Source organism: Triticum dicoccoides, chromosome 2A (genome assembly GCF_002162155.2).
Source record: "Triticum dicoccoides isolate Atlit2015 ecotype Zavitan chromosome 2A, WEW_v2.0, whole genome shotgun sequence".
Classification (NCBI taxonomy): domain Eukaryota; kingdom Viridiplantae; phylum Streptophyta; class Magnoliopsida; order Poales; family Poaceae; genus Triticum; species Triticum dicoccoides.
This window is the reverse complement of record NC_041382.1, coordinates 634,359,985-634,375,362: the sequence shown is the minus strand read 5'-3', so window position 1 is coordinate 634,375,362 and position 15,378 is coordinate 634,359,985. Positions and strand designations below refer to the sequence as shown.

Below are 15,378 nucleotides of genomic sequence, written 5' to 3'. Positions count from 1 at the left end.
ACGACGTCGAGCTATGTCTGGGCTTTGGTTGGTGGCGACCTAGCTGAGCACTTAATTGCTACGACGGATCCAAACGCAAAACATTGGCTATTTGGGATGATGGATACTTTATCACATGACAAGGTTTTCACCCTCACGGTGACTCTCCGGGCTATATGGACAGCATGGCAGAAGGCCATCCATGAGTTTATTTTCCAAAGTCCCGTGGCCACACGTATGTTCATTCAATGCTTCATTGCTAAATTGGAGGGCATCAAGAATGCCCCTAGACCGATGAGACCTACTCCCTTTGCAAATGTTTGGCTGCACTAGGTTTGGACGCCTCCTCCAACAGGGATGTTTAAGATCAATGTGGACGGAGAGATCTCCCGAGATGGCTGCATGGGCGCATCCTTTGTTGTATGCCGTGATGACAAGGGCCTTCTCTTAGGGTCCTCGGCGATGGCTTTTCCGGGCATTAATGACCCATAGCCTGTCATGAAACACTAGCATGTAGAGAAGCGCATGCACTTGCCCAAGATTTGAATCTGGGAAAAATCATCTTCTCATGTGATAGTGAGAGTGTTGTCAATGATATAAAGCATGGCTCACGAGGGACGAACGGCGCAACAGTTCAAGAGATCAATGCGAATCAGCAGCTTTTTGGAAGCATGTGATATCATCTTCGAACGTAGGGACGCAAACAAAGAAGCTCATAGCTTGGCTAAATTTTCGATTTCTCTTAACCAGGGTCGCCACTTGTGGCTGGGCTATCCACATGACCCTTTTTGTATTCATTTGAACTTCCCAATTAATCAATAAAGTGTCCTTCACCCTAAAAAAAGGAGCTCCCCGGACCCGCGCCCATATCAAAGTGCGACATCCGATTGTCTGTTAACATTGCTCTCGGCCTGTCGTGGCCTTCTCTAGCTAGTACACACCACATCCGGAGAGCTCCTAACAAGTGCCTATATAGCACCAGATAGATCTACCGGCGCCCCCGCGCGCGTGCTGGGCTGACCCAGCAATGCCTGGTGCGTTGACATGTGGACATTCGCTGGATTGCTAGTTGAAGTTGACACGTGGACAACATGACCGTTGAGCAGTTGACTACTGACAATTGACTGTTAACTATAAAAAATAAACATTTGGAAACAAATCATAAAATTGAAAATAGACCAAATTTGAAGAGGGAAAAAACTGGGGTAGAAAACAGTTCATAAATTCCAAAAAAGTTCACGCATGTGATTTTTTTTCAAAAAACAGAAAATTCTCATGGACTTTGAAGAAATGGTTCACGGATTTCAAAAAACAGATTTTGAAAAATAAAAGCAATATTTCAAAAAGTTCACGCATTTGAAAAAAATTGGACTTTGAAAAAAACTAGGTTTTGAAAAATTCATAATTTCAAAAAAGTTCATGAAAACTTTGAAAGAAGTACACAAAAAATTGTAAAAAGTTCACAAAATTGAAAAAATTCATGCATTTGAAAAATGAGTATAAAGAAACCAGAAAAAAACTATGAAAAAATCTGTAAATTTGTAAATGTTTATGCATTTGAAAAATATCTTAAATTTAAGAAAAGATCAGGAATTTTGAAAAAGAAAAAGAAAATGGGAAAGAAAAACAATACAAACTCGTCTTGGAACAAACCAGAAAAAAGCGCTTCTGGAAAACCTGATGGAACCTTGTAGAGTGTTCCTAAAACCGGACAGAAAAAACTGATTGGACCAGTCGAACAGGAACTGGCGCGCGCGACAAATGTTTGCGAACCCAAAAAAAAGTGTTAAATGGGTCGATCCCAAGGAAGAGGGGGGAGTGGGCAAGTTTGTGCAAACACCTGTAACCGGCGCGTATGGCGCTGAATGGGGTGGGGGCCAGATCCAGGCCTAGTAGCATCGGATCCCCGCCCTGGACGCTAGCAAAACCACATATGTGCGCACCACCGGGCTTCGCCAAAGTTCATGTCGATGTCAGGATCTCCAACGCCTATGCAAGAGGCGTAGCGGCGGCAGCGCACCAAGATGAGCTAGGAAATTTTCAAGGCCGATCAGCCTAGTGATCTTGGGGATTACCGATGTAGCGACGTTGGACGCAATAGCTTGCAGAGAGGGTTTAGCACTTGCAGAAGATTTGGTGCACCACAACTTCATCATAGCGTCTGATTCGAAGCAGGTAATCAACGATATTCACAAAGGCAGTCGAGGAGGGTACAATGCTATCATTAGCGAGATTATGATTAGAGCTTCTTCTCACACTTTTAATTTTACTTTTGAAGGTAGAGCTACGAACACCCATGCAGATGGGTTAGCCAAGTTCTCACATTTTTGGATCAGGGGCGGCACGTTTGGTTGTCTGAACCAATGACCCTTTTTTGTATCCCACATCATGTGGCACCACCGCTTTGGGCAGAACATCTTGAAACATGTTCTTGTATTCATCATGCTCTCATTTTTACATTCCCAAAATCCTTTATCATTTGCACTTTTTTACTTCATTTTGTATAGCCCCTGAGTTATTTAGTCACACTATTCAGACACAGAAAACCACTTATTTTGTGGCAAAGAATACATCTGTAGTCCACCAACAGCATTACTTCCCGTTATAATATATTCACAAAAATGAAGAAAGTAAAGAAAACAAAAGAGCCGCTGCCCTACATTGTATACAATCAAACTATCGAGGCAAACATTGCTTGCCGGCCTACTTATGATGAATATGGATATGGACGGATGTAGGCCGAATTCAGCTCCCAGATCTTGATCGATTTTGCGGTGACGTTAACATTTGTAGCGTTGTTGAAGAAGAAAACTCTGGCAGAGTCGTAGATTGCCTTCGTAGGGTACACGCGCGATGTGATGCATGTCCTCCCGCCCTGAGCAAAGCTCTCCACGATGGAATGATCGACCTATGGCAAAAATCCACGGACAAAATCAGTATGTAACCGATGAGTCAAGACCAACCAATCATGATATATCGAATCCTTTAAGAAACGTACCAGTATTCTCACCGACAGATCTTCTCCGTCGAGCACAGGGACGGAGCTGCCGTAAACGGCCTTGACAAGATCGTTCGCCTTCGATGACCTGACGATCAAGATCGTGCAGATTAAGGTCGATGTAATTAGGAGCGCGTGCAGATTAAGATGGATGCGTGCATACCTGAAGGCGTCTTGGCAGAAGTGGGTGCTGAGCTTCCCGTCCGCGCCCCTGACCAGGTAGAAGTAGACGGCGGTCTGCTCCGACAGGCCGTCGTCGGCCAGCACGAGCAGCCCGAACGGGCCGAGCAAGCCCCGCCCCGCCGCGCCGGCGCTCGCGCTGCAGTTGTACGGCGCCTCCGCCCCCGCCGCCGTGCCCGCCTGCACCTGGAAGACCGCCTCGATGTCCAACTGCACCAGGGCCGACTGTCAACGTTGGTGCTCTGAAGACGATCTAGAACGAAGAGATGCAGTACAGAGGGCCTGCAACTCACCTGTGTTGCTCTGCCGACGTCCAGGGGCACGACGGAGCCGGGCTGCAGGTCGAGGCCGTCGAAGCGCTTGCCGCGCATGCGCAGGTTCTCCACCTCCACCACCGGCCACTGCAGCAAGTTGCTGCCCGTCTTGGTGTCCAGGAGAACCGTCCTCGGAAATGACTGCATGTTGGTAAGGAATGTGGTTAATTACCGGGCTTTACGTGCTGCCTATACTGCGGTACGACTTAAGAAAGGCAAAACTAATGCGATTGTGAGTTTGTGACCGAAGAGGACTGAATGAACATTCTGCGGACAGACCGTAAAACGAGGATATAGCAAACTGAACTTGGTTTACTGCATCAATCGTTAAAACGAAGAGAGTACATGTGGAGTATGTGTCACGGTCCTTGATGCCAGTGTGCAACGTATCGATCAACTAAGCAAGACAGTACCTATATATAGTTGGTTGAATCTGAACAAAGGCAGACCAACAGTTTTGTCTCCTTCCCTCGAGAAAAAACATGTCTTAAGATCTTTATGCTGCCACAGTGCCACACGTGCTTGCGACGACAGCGTTTCGCTAGAATACCATAGCCATTGCTTGGAAGATCTTGAACGAAAGAAAGGCGTGTACGTTTATAAGGCAAACATTAAATCCAAGGCGGAAACTGTGTCATTGCGGGTGACAGTAGTGGTATTTTTCCCTCCCTTTTGAACCCTCGATACATATGAACTTTCATTAGCTTCATTAATAAATGAAAAGAGGCTAGATCACCAAAAGAGGGTAGCTCGTTGTCCTGCAAATTATGCACGGACTGCTCGAAGAAGCGACGCTTGTTGGTTGCATAGAGCTTCAGATTTTCTTCAAGAACTTGTAATGGCAGATTGTAAACCCTATTGTCTTGGAATAAAAACGCCTTGATTCCCCGCACAAAAATATATGAAAAAAGGCGAGTCTTTTGCCAAAGAAAGGAATATAGTTGGTGGAATACGCAAGTTATTTGTATAGAAAACATTATCCGCCTAGAAATGGACAAGTAAAAGGAAATGGAGCAGCAGAAAGTTTTTTTAAGCGATCTTTTGGTTAGTGCATCAGAAGGAGTTCCCGTTGACTAATCTGGATCACTATGAACACGCCTTCTTCATCAGAAGGAAACCTTGAACATTTCCATTCGAATTTTAAACTCAAAATCCTTCGGCGTCAAGTAAAACCCAACTCAAGTACCCAGCCAAGGCACGTTACACGTACGAATTGGAGCCTTTGACTCAGGCAACAAGTTGCTTCAAACAATCGGAGAGAAGTCGCGGTCGTCACCAGGAAACCATTGCAGACAAATTGCATTTCGCGCCAGTCCATTGGACGCTTGCAGATCTGCCTGGGCCCTCTCGACAGTTGGTTTGTTTTAATAATTTTATACTAATTATTAAGCAGGCAAGAGAGACGTGCAGCTCGTCGTTTTGGATGAATGGATGTGGGCCCGAGGGCCCACGCACGGATTTGATTTGTTTTATATACTCCTATATACGTATATGCATGCCCGCATGCACCTCGTGGCCGGTGAAAGTCAATGGGTTTATGGCGTACAGTAGCAGGGAGGAGCCCTGGTCGCATGTGCATGGACAAGGCCAGAGACTGATGCACAGACAGTGCGGCTCTAGCATTTCAATAGTTCAGACAGAACAACGTGCGTACTACGTTGCACAGACTGCCATGGCCACGTTTCGAGCTCTGGTTCACAAGTTCAGAGCTCTGACGATCCATCGGACATCGGTGGCTCCTCGTTCAGTTCCTTGTCAGAAAACAATCTCAAGAGCTTTTGTGTACCTGACGTACCGTAACACCACCGGGTCGATTGCCAGGAACGAAATGAGACCAATGTTGAGTGGGTTGGTTGCTAACCTGGAGGGACGCCCAGCCCTTGAGCACGTCGGCGCGCTCGCTGTCGGACTCGCCGATCCACCCCCACAGCACGCGCCGCCGCCCCACGGGGTCGTAGAACGTCTTGGACGCGTAGAACTTGCCGTAGTCGTACCGGAGCCCGATCCCGACGTCGATCGCCGCGTCGTCCGGCGCCCACCGGTCGGTCGCGGGGTCGTAGGTGCCGATGCCGTAGTAGTCGTTCCGGTCGTCGTCGAGGCTGGTCTTGAGCACGTGCTTCACCCCGGGCCCCGGCGCGGCGGAGGTGTCGAGCCCCACGCCGGCGGCCGGGTCGGCGGACACCGGGTAGAAGTCCACGCACTCCCACATCCCGGTGCCCTGCACGACGTGCAGCAGCGTGGGCAGCAGGTCGTAGTGCACGAAGTCCTCCGTCCTGTACACCAGCGCCAGCCCGGCGTGCTCCTGGTTCTTGGACCCGATGGTGATCCGCCAGGCCTTGTCGGCCGGGTTGAGCCACGCCGTCGTCGGGTCGCGGAAGTCCGTCAGCCCGACGCCCGGCGGCGGCACCACCACGGGGTTCGCCTCCGACTTGGCCCAGCGCCGCAGCAGCGGGTCGGACGGGTCCGCCGGCTCGGCCAGGAGCTGCACCTGCACGCCGTCCTCCGTGGAGCCGGTGTAGAGCATGACGATCCGGCCGTCGGGGAGCTGCGTCGCCGAGCCGGTCCAGACGCCATTGATGTCGTACCAGTGGTCGGGCACCATGGCCAGCGGCAGGTGGAGCCAGTGGACGAGGTCGCGCGACACGGCGTGGCCCCACGTGATGTTCCCCCACACCGCCCCGTCCGGGTTCCACTGGTAGAAGAGGTGATACCATCCCTTGTAATACAGTGGACCTGCGAGACCAGTCGGTGCGCGTGAATTTCACAACTCGCAACAGTTAAGACATGAAAGCTAGTACGTAGATCGCACGATCATTGGGTCGTGCATTGATAGGACCGTCTAGCCAGAAACGTTGGAACAATAAAGCATTTTTTCACAGCATGCATGTGCATGTCTGGATTGATCGGCCGGCGGCAACAACTTACCGTTGGGATCTGGAGACGTCGATGAGAAGAGATCGATCGGAACCCACAAGACGTCCGTGACAAAAACGCAAGACCGAGTTAGCAAAGTGGAAATGTTTGTATCAGAGACGTACGTATCCAAGTTTCAGCGTATTGAATTGGACGGAAGAAGAGCGATGGCGACGTATCTACCGTTCATCCAATTCTTCTGGGGCTGGAAATGGAACGCCGTGCGCTGCCACGCCAGCATCGCGTTGGTCCAGTCGTAGGCGCCGCCGCCGAGGAGCGCCGGGGCGGTGGACTTCTCCGACACGCCCTGCACGACGCCGCGGGAGGCGGCCACCTCCACGGCGCGGCCCGCTGCCGCGACCTGGTCTCCCGGCGCGGCGGCCTGGCCGTCGCCATGCCGTTGTCTGTAGACAACGAGCCCGGCGAGCGCGAGAAGGAGCACGGTCCACGCGATGGCCGGGAGAACGGTCGACGGGCGCTTCTGCCGTGCCGGAGGACGGCCACCCTTGAGGTTGGTCTCCGGAAGCAGCGGCGCTTTCGCGCTCTGGGCGGCGTGGAAGCCGCCGTCCACGATCGCCGGGACGGCCGGGATCATCGCCGCGCGCTAGCTAGCTAGGCTTGATGGAGCTAATGGTAGAGGAGACGCATGTATCCGGCGATCGAGCTGTTTATGCTTTGTGTTTCACGGGAAAAGTATGAACTGCTGGATCGGTCGAGAGAGCAGAAGGAGCGCCGGAGCCGGGCGATATTTATAGACAGCGGAGCCTTGTATGGAAGAGACAGGTGGTGCAGTGTGGCGATCGACGATCTTTCTGAGCCCTTTGTTTGGGAAGGAAACATCGCTGCCGGAGGAGGCGGGAAAGAAAAGGAAGGAAACGGCTGCCTCTTGTGTCTGAGACGTACGCTGGGTGAACGGGGTCTATGGGGCCGGTCATCATGCACCGGCTATCCGACGCGATAGGAGGAGGACGGGTCAGAGACCAGGACCCGATTCGTGTGGCTCATGGAATCCACATAGTGCCTTTGCATGTAAGAGAGGAGCTAAGGATCATGCTCTTTTTGTACACTCGTTTTGTTTCTTTTTAGTTTGCATATAAGATTTGATCAAAGTCAAACTTTATAAAATTTGGCTAACTTTGTACGAAAAGATATCAACATTCACACTATGAAATCAATATTATTAGATGCATGATCAAATTAGTTTTCATAGCATATAACTTTGGTATTGTAGATGTTGAATTTTCTTATAAAGTTAGTCAAACTTTGTAAAGTATGACTTTGATCAAATCTTATATGCAGACTAAAAGAACGAAGGGAGTACATGTAAATATAACATATAAAGATGAATCTTCTCCATTACGTGTGTCTAGAGTCCACTCTTAAGGATGATATATTATTTGACCATCCTATCTGTTGCATCTTAATGTTTGAGCCAAACAAAATAAGCAAGAGGGAGGATGTCAAAGGTGTGAGATCAACCAAGCCATCGTCGAGAAAAATAAGGAAGAACACGTTCCTTCATTACAAGAGATAAGAAAAGGAAGAAGCACGCGAGGTCGAGGACACCAATGCCAAGGTCCAGGACGCAGAGCTATTGGACAACCTGAAGCTTTGGACTTTACTTTTATACTCGTCTGTCATGCCCTGGACATCCTATTGTTCAACCTGGAACTCGAGGTTGTATCTCTGGTTTCACTTCTCGACACCTCGGAGATAAGTCCAGAGATGGTCTGAAACTCTAGTTGAAATGATCGGTATAGTTGACTAGAGGGGGGGGGGGGTGAATAGGCAACTAACAATTTTTAGCTTTTCTTTACCAATTTAAACTTTGCAACAAAGTAGGTTATCTAGATATGCAACGAGGTGAGCAACCTATATGATGCAACAACAAAAAGTACACAAGCAAGCTAAGGATACAACACGAAAAGCTTGCACAAGTAAAGGCACGAGATAACCAAGAGTGGAGCCGGTGAAGACGAGGATGTGTTACCGAAGTTCCTTCCTTTTGAGGGGAAGTACGTCTCCGTTGGAGCGGTGTGGAGGCGCAATGCTCCCCAAGAAGCCACTAGGGCCACCGTATTCTCCTCACGCCCTCACACAATGCGAGATGTCGTGATTCCACTAATGGTGCCCTTGGAGGCGACGACCGGACCTTCACAAACAAGGTTGGGGCTCTCTCCACAACCGAATTGGAGGCTCCCAACGAAACCACGGAGCTTCACCACAATGGAATATGGCTCCGAGGTGACCTCAACCGTCTAGGGTGCTCAAACATCCAAGAGTAACAAGATCCGCAAGGGATGAGTGGGGGAATCAAATTTCTCTTGGTGGAAGTGTAGATCTGGGCCTTCTCAACCAATCCCTAGAAAATCAACAAGTTTGATTGGGTAGGGAGAGAGATCGGGCGAAAATGAGCTTTCGAGCAACAATGGAGCTTGGGGGGAAAGAGGTGGGTCAACTTGGAGAAGAAGACCTCCTTTTATAAGGGGGGGAAGACAAACCAACCGTTACCCCTGCTCAGCCCTGCACAGGGCGGTACTACCGTAGGGGTGGGTGCTACTACCGCTGTGCCCAGCGGTACTACCGTTCCACCTCGAGGTACTGCCGCGCAGTATGACGGGAGCGAGGACGTGGACCCAGGGCGGTACTACCGTGGTGGTAGGAACGGTACTACCGCCTAGGAGCGGTACTACCGCCCCTACTGCCGCAGCAAGTGCCGCAAAACCCGACACGAAAGGAGAGACCTCGAGTCGAGGCGGTAGGAGCACGAAGCCGCAGCGGTACTATGACTGAGAGCTCCAAGCAGTACTGCCGCGCTGGGGAGCGGTACTGCCGCTTCTAGCTCTCGAGCGCTACTACCGCTGGGGTTCGCGGTACTACCACTGGGACCAGACCACAGGGAGAAGGCAGAAAGGGAGCCTTCAACGAAACGTAAAAGCTCAGAGGGTGCACAAGGGATGTGTACGTGTTGATTCCGCTCTAGCCTCACCAATGCGGACCCCCTCTTAATAGTACGGCTTTCCTACGACTCAAATCCACCAAAAAAAAACATAGACAAACGCCGTCTTCAATAGTCTTCAAGGGGGATAAAAACCGTCTTATGCCTAGTGATGAAACGTCTAAAATACTCAAGGCACACGATTAGTCCGTAAAAGCATTGTCATCAATCACCAAAATATCTTAGGGATAAATATGCCCTTACAATCTTTTTGGTGGATTGATGACAATACGGGATTTACACAAAGGGGAAAATATAGGACATAAGAAAACCCCACATCTCTAAAATATAGACGGGCTCCCCCTAGATGTGTGCTATCTAGATAAGTGCTTTGGACTGCACGTCGCACATACTAGGATCAACACTCCCCCTATATTTTATAGACAATGCATATCTTGCAACAATAAGGATAATACTAAGCAAGATAGTAAATGTGAGCATAACATAAATAGCACAAGATAACATAAGCTCAATAAGATGCGATAGAGTGCATATGTCTTACACCATATGATAGATAAGTCTCATGAGCACAACCAAACCAACACAAGCAAGCATCAACACGAGAAAAGAGTTTGCGAGAAAGACAGGCAAGGCAAACACACACAAGCACACGCTCGCAACTCGGCAACGACAAATGCCTAAGCTCTCTCCCCCTTTGGCATCGAGACACCAAAAAGGCAAAGAGCGCTGCTAAGGCTCCAGGTGATAGTAAACTGAGGGGCTCTATCATCACATCCTGGCGGGATCGTCTGCACTGCCATCCTCAGTTGGAAACTGCTCGGTGTCTGAATCGGTCCATGGACAGCGCTGCTGAATCCACTCCTCCTCATCAGTGATCTTGCCCTCAGAACCGCTGGCAACGATCGCACCCAACTGACGCATGAGCTCCTTGTGACGACTCCTGGCCTGCTTCTCAGCCACATGAGTCATATACTGACCGTGAGACTCCATGCAGAAGAGTTTCTTCATCTTGCGCTTGAGCTTCTTTTCCCAAGAGGGCTCTGCTCCAGATGGCTCATAGTCATCATCATCATCAGCATCAGCCTCGGTCTCCATGTCAGCAGCTCCAGGCGGAACACTGGAACACGGAGCTGCGGTGCCCCAGTTCTCCTTCTTCCTCAGACTCTTGATCTCATGAGAAACTAGATCCCCAGTCTCCAGTACCACCTTAGGAAACACACGCTCCCAGGCCTTCTCAATGAGCAACATGATAAACGGTCCATAGATAGGGCACTTGCACTCAGAGATGGCGGAAACCAACTCAGACCACATGACATGAGAGATATCCAAAGAGTCTCCAGTGTTTTCTTCCTTCTCATGTTGACAGAAAAGAAGCATGTCCACAAGATAAGAGTGTAGCATACCCAAGTTGCCAATGCGAGGGAAGAGGGTCTCCCTGAAGATGCGATGGAGAATATCCAGAAATGCTGGCAGCTCATAGGTCTCCTTCTGAGTCATTGGGTTAATCTTCAAGGTACAGTATGGCCAGAGAGATTGCTTGTGAGTGGACGTTGCATTGCGGTGAGGGCGAAAGCCAACTGGGTTTTCAAGACCTTGATCCTCAACTTCTAGAAGCTCCATGAAGGCCCTCCACTTGACAGTAAGCAGCCTGCCATTTGTCATCCAAGTCAGAGTCCTGTCCTCATCTGTTGCAAGATGGATGGTGGCATAAAACTGAGCCACCAATCTGCATCAAAATCCTTGTTGAACTGCATGATCCTGAGGATATTCAACTGAGAGCACATCTGAAGAGCCTCCCCAAAGTAGTCAGGATCCTTCTCCATAAAGGCAACGTCGATGGAGCGAACATCAACAAAAAGATTCTTCTTGGCTTTGATCACGTCAAAGTAGACGGCATACTGAAAACGATTCCAGAACGGGAGGTTGACCAAGGCAGGTTCTTGAGCGACCTCATAGGGGTTGCGTCGATGCTTCTCCTAGAATTCCTTGGCAGACATCTCTGTCACATACTTGGCCCTTGGCTTGGGCTTGGATGCACTCATCTTCTTCATTTGAGGCGGAACACTTGGCGGAACACTTGATGAGGCCGCCGTTGTCTCAGAGGTGCAGTAGCGCTTGGAAGTGGCACGCCCGAGGTTGACACGGCGCGCATGCTGCTCAGAAGGACCATCGCCTGGAACCAAACACACGGACACACAGAACAACCAGAAAGAACAAGCATAAGCCACAAAACACAGTAAAAGAGATCAAAAAATGGCAAGAACATGGTGGAATTAGGCAAACATCGGTAGTACCAAGATCCATAAGCGGCAGTACCGCCCAAGAGGTAGTACCTCTCCACAGGGAGCGGTAGTACGGCTCAATACGGGGAGACAGTGGTTCCCTACTGCTGTGGTCAAATCTGGCACTACCGGACTGCCAAATTCAAAAATACTCCTACCAATTATCAATCCAACTAGTCTAGTTGCCATCTCCAACCTACTCAAGCCTAGATTTAGCCAAAAATCTAGAGATGCAACCACTATTGCCCCTAACACACTAGATCTGAAATCTAGACAAAAGGAGAGGAGGAATGGGGGCAATACCGGCATCCATGGCAAGAGGACGGGGTGGGGATCGACTCCACCAAAGGAAAAGGAGAGGGATGGCCCGGAGACGGCGGCCCGCCGGAGCCCTCCCGCGGCGAGGCAACGCTGGAGAGACGAAGAGGAACGAGGGGGCGGTGCGAATGGGTATGGGGGAGACGAAACCTCCCCTGCCCTGACATAACCCCCTAGTCCCGCCCCTCAACGGTAGTACCGCTCGGGTGGGCGGTGGTACCGCTTGTCAACATAAGCGGTAGTACCGCGCACCACCAGCGGCAGTACCGCCCAGCAAGACCCAAAGACTAGACACTAAACAGTTAGCTCAAAAATAAGGGAAAAACAAAAGGCAAGAAGAGGGAAGCAAAACACAACAACGAGAACACTAGAGAAAGGACAAGAACCACACACCTCTTCAAGAGAAGGCGGTGGCCGAGGCCACCTATGTATGAGTCAAGAGGTATGGCGCCGCGAAGATTTTAACCTTGGGCCCATGACCACAACTCGTCTTTGAAGCACAAGTGCCATCAAAATGGCTAATGTGGCAGACTTGATTAATTTATGCATAATGGGGGGGAGGGAGAGTTCATTGAGAGAACAACACTCCCCCTATGTCCATGCCTACACCTAAACAGGACAACAAATTGAGTATGGTGGGGTGTGCAAGGGTTCAAGTCACATTGCTCGAATCAATGATATTTAGCTCATGCCTTAACTCGCGAAATCTTGCTTCATCCAAAGGCTTCGTGAAAATATCTGCAAGGTTATCATGAGTGTTGACATAGTTGAGTTCGATCTCTCCTCGCCTAATGTGATCCCGATGAAGTGATACCGAATCTCAATATGCTTCGTCTTGAAATGTTGAACCTGGTTGAGAGAAATCTTGATGGCACTTTCATTGTCACACCAAAGAGTCACTTTGTCACAAATGACACCGTAATCCTTTAAAGTTTGCCTCATCCAAAGAAGTTGTGCACAATAACTACTGGCGGCCACGTACTCCGCCTTGATGGACGAGAGAGACACACAACTTTGCTTCTTGGAGGACCAACTCACCAAAGAGCAACCAAGAAATTGGCACCCTCCGGAAGTGGACTTCCTATCCACTTTGTCTCCCGCCCAACCGGAGTCCGAATAACCTACAAGCTTGAAGTTTGCTCCTCTTGGGTACCATAAGCCAAAGTTTTGGGTATGAGCCAAATATCGAAAGATTCGCTTGACCGCCACAAAGTGGCTTTCCTTAGGTGCGTCTTGAAACGGTGCACAAATTCCCACACTCAACATGATATCCGGTCTAGATGCACAAAGGTAAAGCAAGGAGCCAATCATGGAGCGATATACCTTTTGATCCACCGCTTTTTACCATTGGGATCTAAGTCAAGTTGGCATTTCACGGGCATTGGAGTGGAATCCGGCTTGACATCATTGAGCTTGAATCTCTTGAGCATGTATTGAGTGTATTTGGATTGGTTGATGAAGGTTCCTTCTCTCCGTTGCTTGACTTCGAACCCGAGAAAGAACATCAATTCTCCCATCATGGACATCTTAAACTTGGAGGTCATCAGTGCGGCAAATTCCTCACTGAAAGATTTGTTAGGGGAACCAAAGATAATATCATCAACATATAGTTGGCACACAAACAACTCCCCTTTGACCTTCTGTGGGGTCAATTTTCCCAATTTCAAAACTGCGATCTTACAACAACTCGGTAAGGTGGTCATACCACGCACGTGGGGCTTGCTTAAGGCCATAGAGTGCCTTATCGAGTTGGTACACATGATCGAGAAAATAGGGATCCTCGAACCCGGGGGGTTGCTTGACATACACCAACTCATTAATGGGACCATTAAGAAATGCACTCTTCACATCCATTTGTTGCAACTTAAAGTTATGATGAGAAGCATAAGCAATCAACATGCGAATGGAATCAAGGCGAGCAATGGGAGCAAAGGTTTCACCGTAGTCGATGCCCTCGACTTGGGAGTAGCCTTGTGCTACCAACCGGGCCTTGTTGCGAATGATAATTCCATGAGCGTCTTGCTTGTTCTTGAATATCCACTTGGTTCCAATGACATTGTGGTTCCCCGTTGGCCTTGGCACAAATCTCCACACCTTGTTGTACTCGAAGTTGTTGAGTTCTTCATGAATGGCATTGAGCCAATCCGGATCTTTGAGCGCCTCATAGACCTTTTGGGGTTCAACACAAGAGACAAACGCGTGATGTTCACAATAGTTTGCCAATTGTCTACGAGTGCTTACCCCCTTTCGGATGCTTCCAAGCACATTTGTCATGAGATGGCCCTTGGTTGTGAGCTTGGGAGTGATCTTGGTGGCACGACGCTCCAATTCCTCCTCAGGGGTGATTTGAGGAGCGGTGAATTGATCATCTTGAGTGCCGTCTTGAGCTTGTTCTTGATCTTGAGCTTGCTCTTGATCTTGAACTTGCTCGAAGGAGAGAACTTGGCCTTGGGCATCACTTTCCGCCCTTGGTCTTGTTCATGATGTTGAGGGCCTTCACTTTGTTCTTCGGAAGTGTGTGCGCCTTGGGTTGGTGATGGCTCCACTTGTGTGGAGCATTGTCCTTCTCCTTCGGCCACAAGGGGTGCCTCAATGGGTAGGATAAAGCCAACTCCCATTCTTCTTATGGCTTGGGGAGGAATTTCATCACCTACATTACAAGTGCCACTTTGCTCCACTTGGGAGCCATTATTCTCATAAAACTCCATGTTACACGTCTCCTCAATGAGTCCCGTAGACTTATTGAGGACACGGTAAGCATGAGATTTGGTAGCACAACCAACAAATATGGCCATATAAGCTCTAGCCTCAAATTTAGACAAACAAACACCTTTCTTGAGAATGACACACTTACACCCGAACATCCTGAAGTACTTGAGATTGGGCTTGTTACCAGTGAGTATCTCATAAGGAGTCTTGTTCAAGCCCTTGCGGAGGTAGAGCCGATTGGATGCATGACAAGCAGTCTTGATGGCTTCAGCCCAGAAGTTTTATGGAGACTTGAACTCCGCCATCATGGTCCTTGCCGCATCCATCAACGTCCGGTTCTTCCTCTCCGCTACACCATTTTGTTGAGGGGTGTATGGTGCGGAATATTGATGCTTGATCCCCTCATCACTAAGGAACTCATCCAAGGTGTAGTTCTTGAACTCGGTGCCATTATCGCTTCTTATTGTCAAGATCTTTGTATTGTGTTGTCGTTCGGCTTCATTTGCAAAGGCAATGACACTTTGTTGGGTCTCGCTCTTCCTCTTGAAGAAGTATACCCAAGTGTATCTTGAATAGTCATCCACAATCACCAAGCAATACTTTCTACCCCCAAGACTCTCAAAGGATGGAGGCCCAAATAGATCCAAGTGAAGGAGCTCCCAAGGCCTCTTCGAGTAGATGATAGTCGTGCGAGGGTGAGCCTTTTCATGAAGCTTTCCTTCGATA

The 15,378-nt window shown here is 49.2% G+C and overlaps 1 protein-coding gene across 1 annotated transcript; it reads right to left on the bottom strand.

Annotated features, from left to right (window-relative positions):
- Positions 1-2,450: 2,450 nt before the first annotated feature.
- Positions 2,451-7,189, bottom strand: LOC119355893 (beta-fructofuranosidase 1-like). Its single transcript, XM_037622776.1, has 7 exons — positions 6,568-7,189; positions 6,397-6,405; positions 5,333-6,204; positions 3,451-3,612; positions 3,141-3,367; positions 2,978-3,065; positions 2,451-2,887 (listed from the first exon to the last, which is right to left on the bottom strand). The coding sequence occupies exons 1-7, from the start codon at positions 6,977-6,979 to the stop codon at positions 2,687-2,689; spliced, it is 1,971 nt and encodes a 656-aa protein (XP_037478673.1). The 5' UTR covers positions 6,980-7,189; the 3' UTR covers positions 2,451-2,686.
- Between the last annotated feature and the right edge of the window lie 8,189 nt (positions 7,190-15,378).

Excerpts from the sequence above, each read along its gene's own strand:
- LOC119355893 (XM_037622776.1), bottom strand. The coding sequence starts at position 6,979 with ATGATCCCGGCCGTCCCGGCGATCGTGGACGGCGGCTTCCACGCCGCC. Across the intron at positions 3,368-3,450 it reads ACGTCGGCAGAGCAACACAG|TTGGACATCGAGGCGGTCTT; the intron begins GTGAGTTGCAGG and ends GCCCTGGTGCAG. Across the intron at positions 3,066-3,140 it reads TTCTGCCAAGACGCCTTCAG|GTCATCGAAGGCGAACGATC; the intron begins GTATGCACGCAT and ends CTTGATCGTCAG.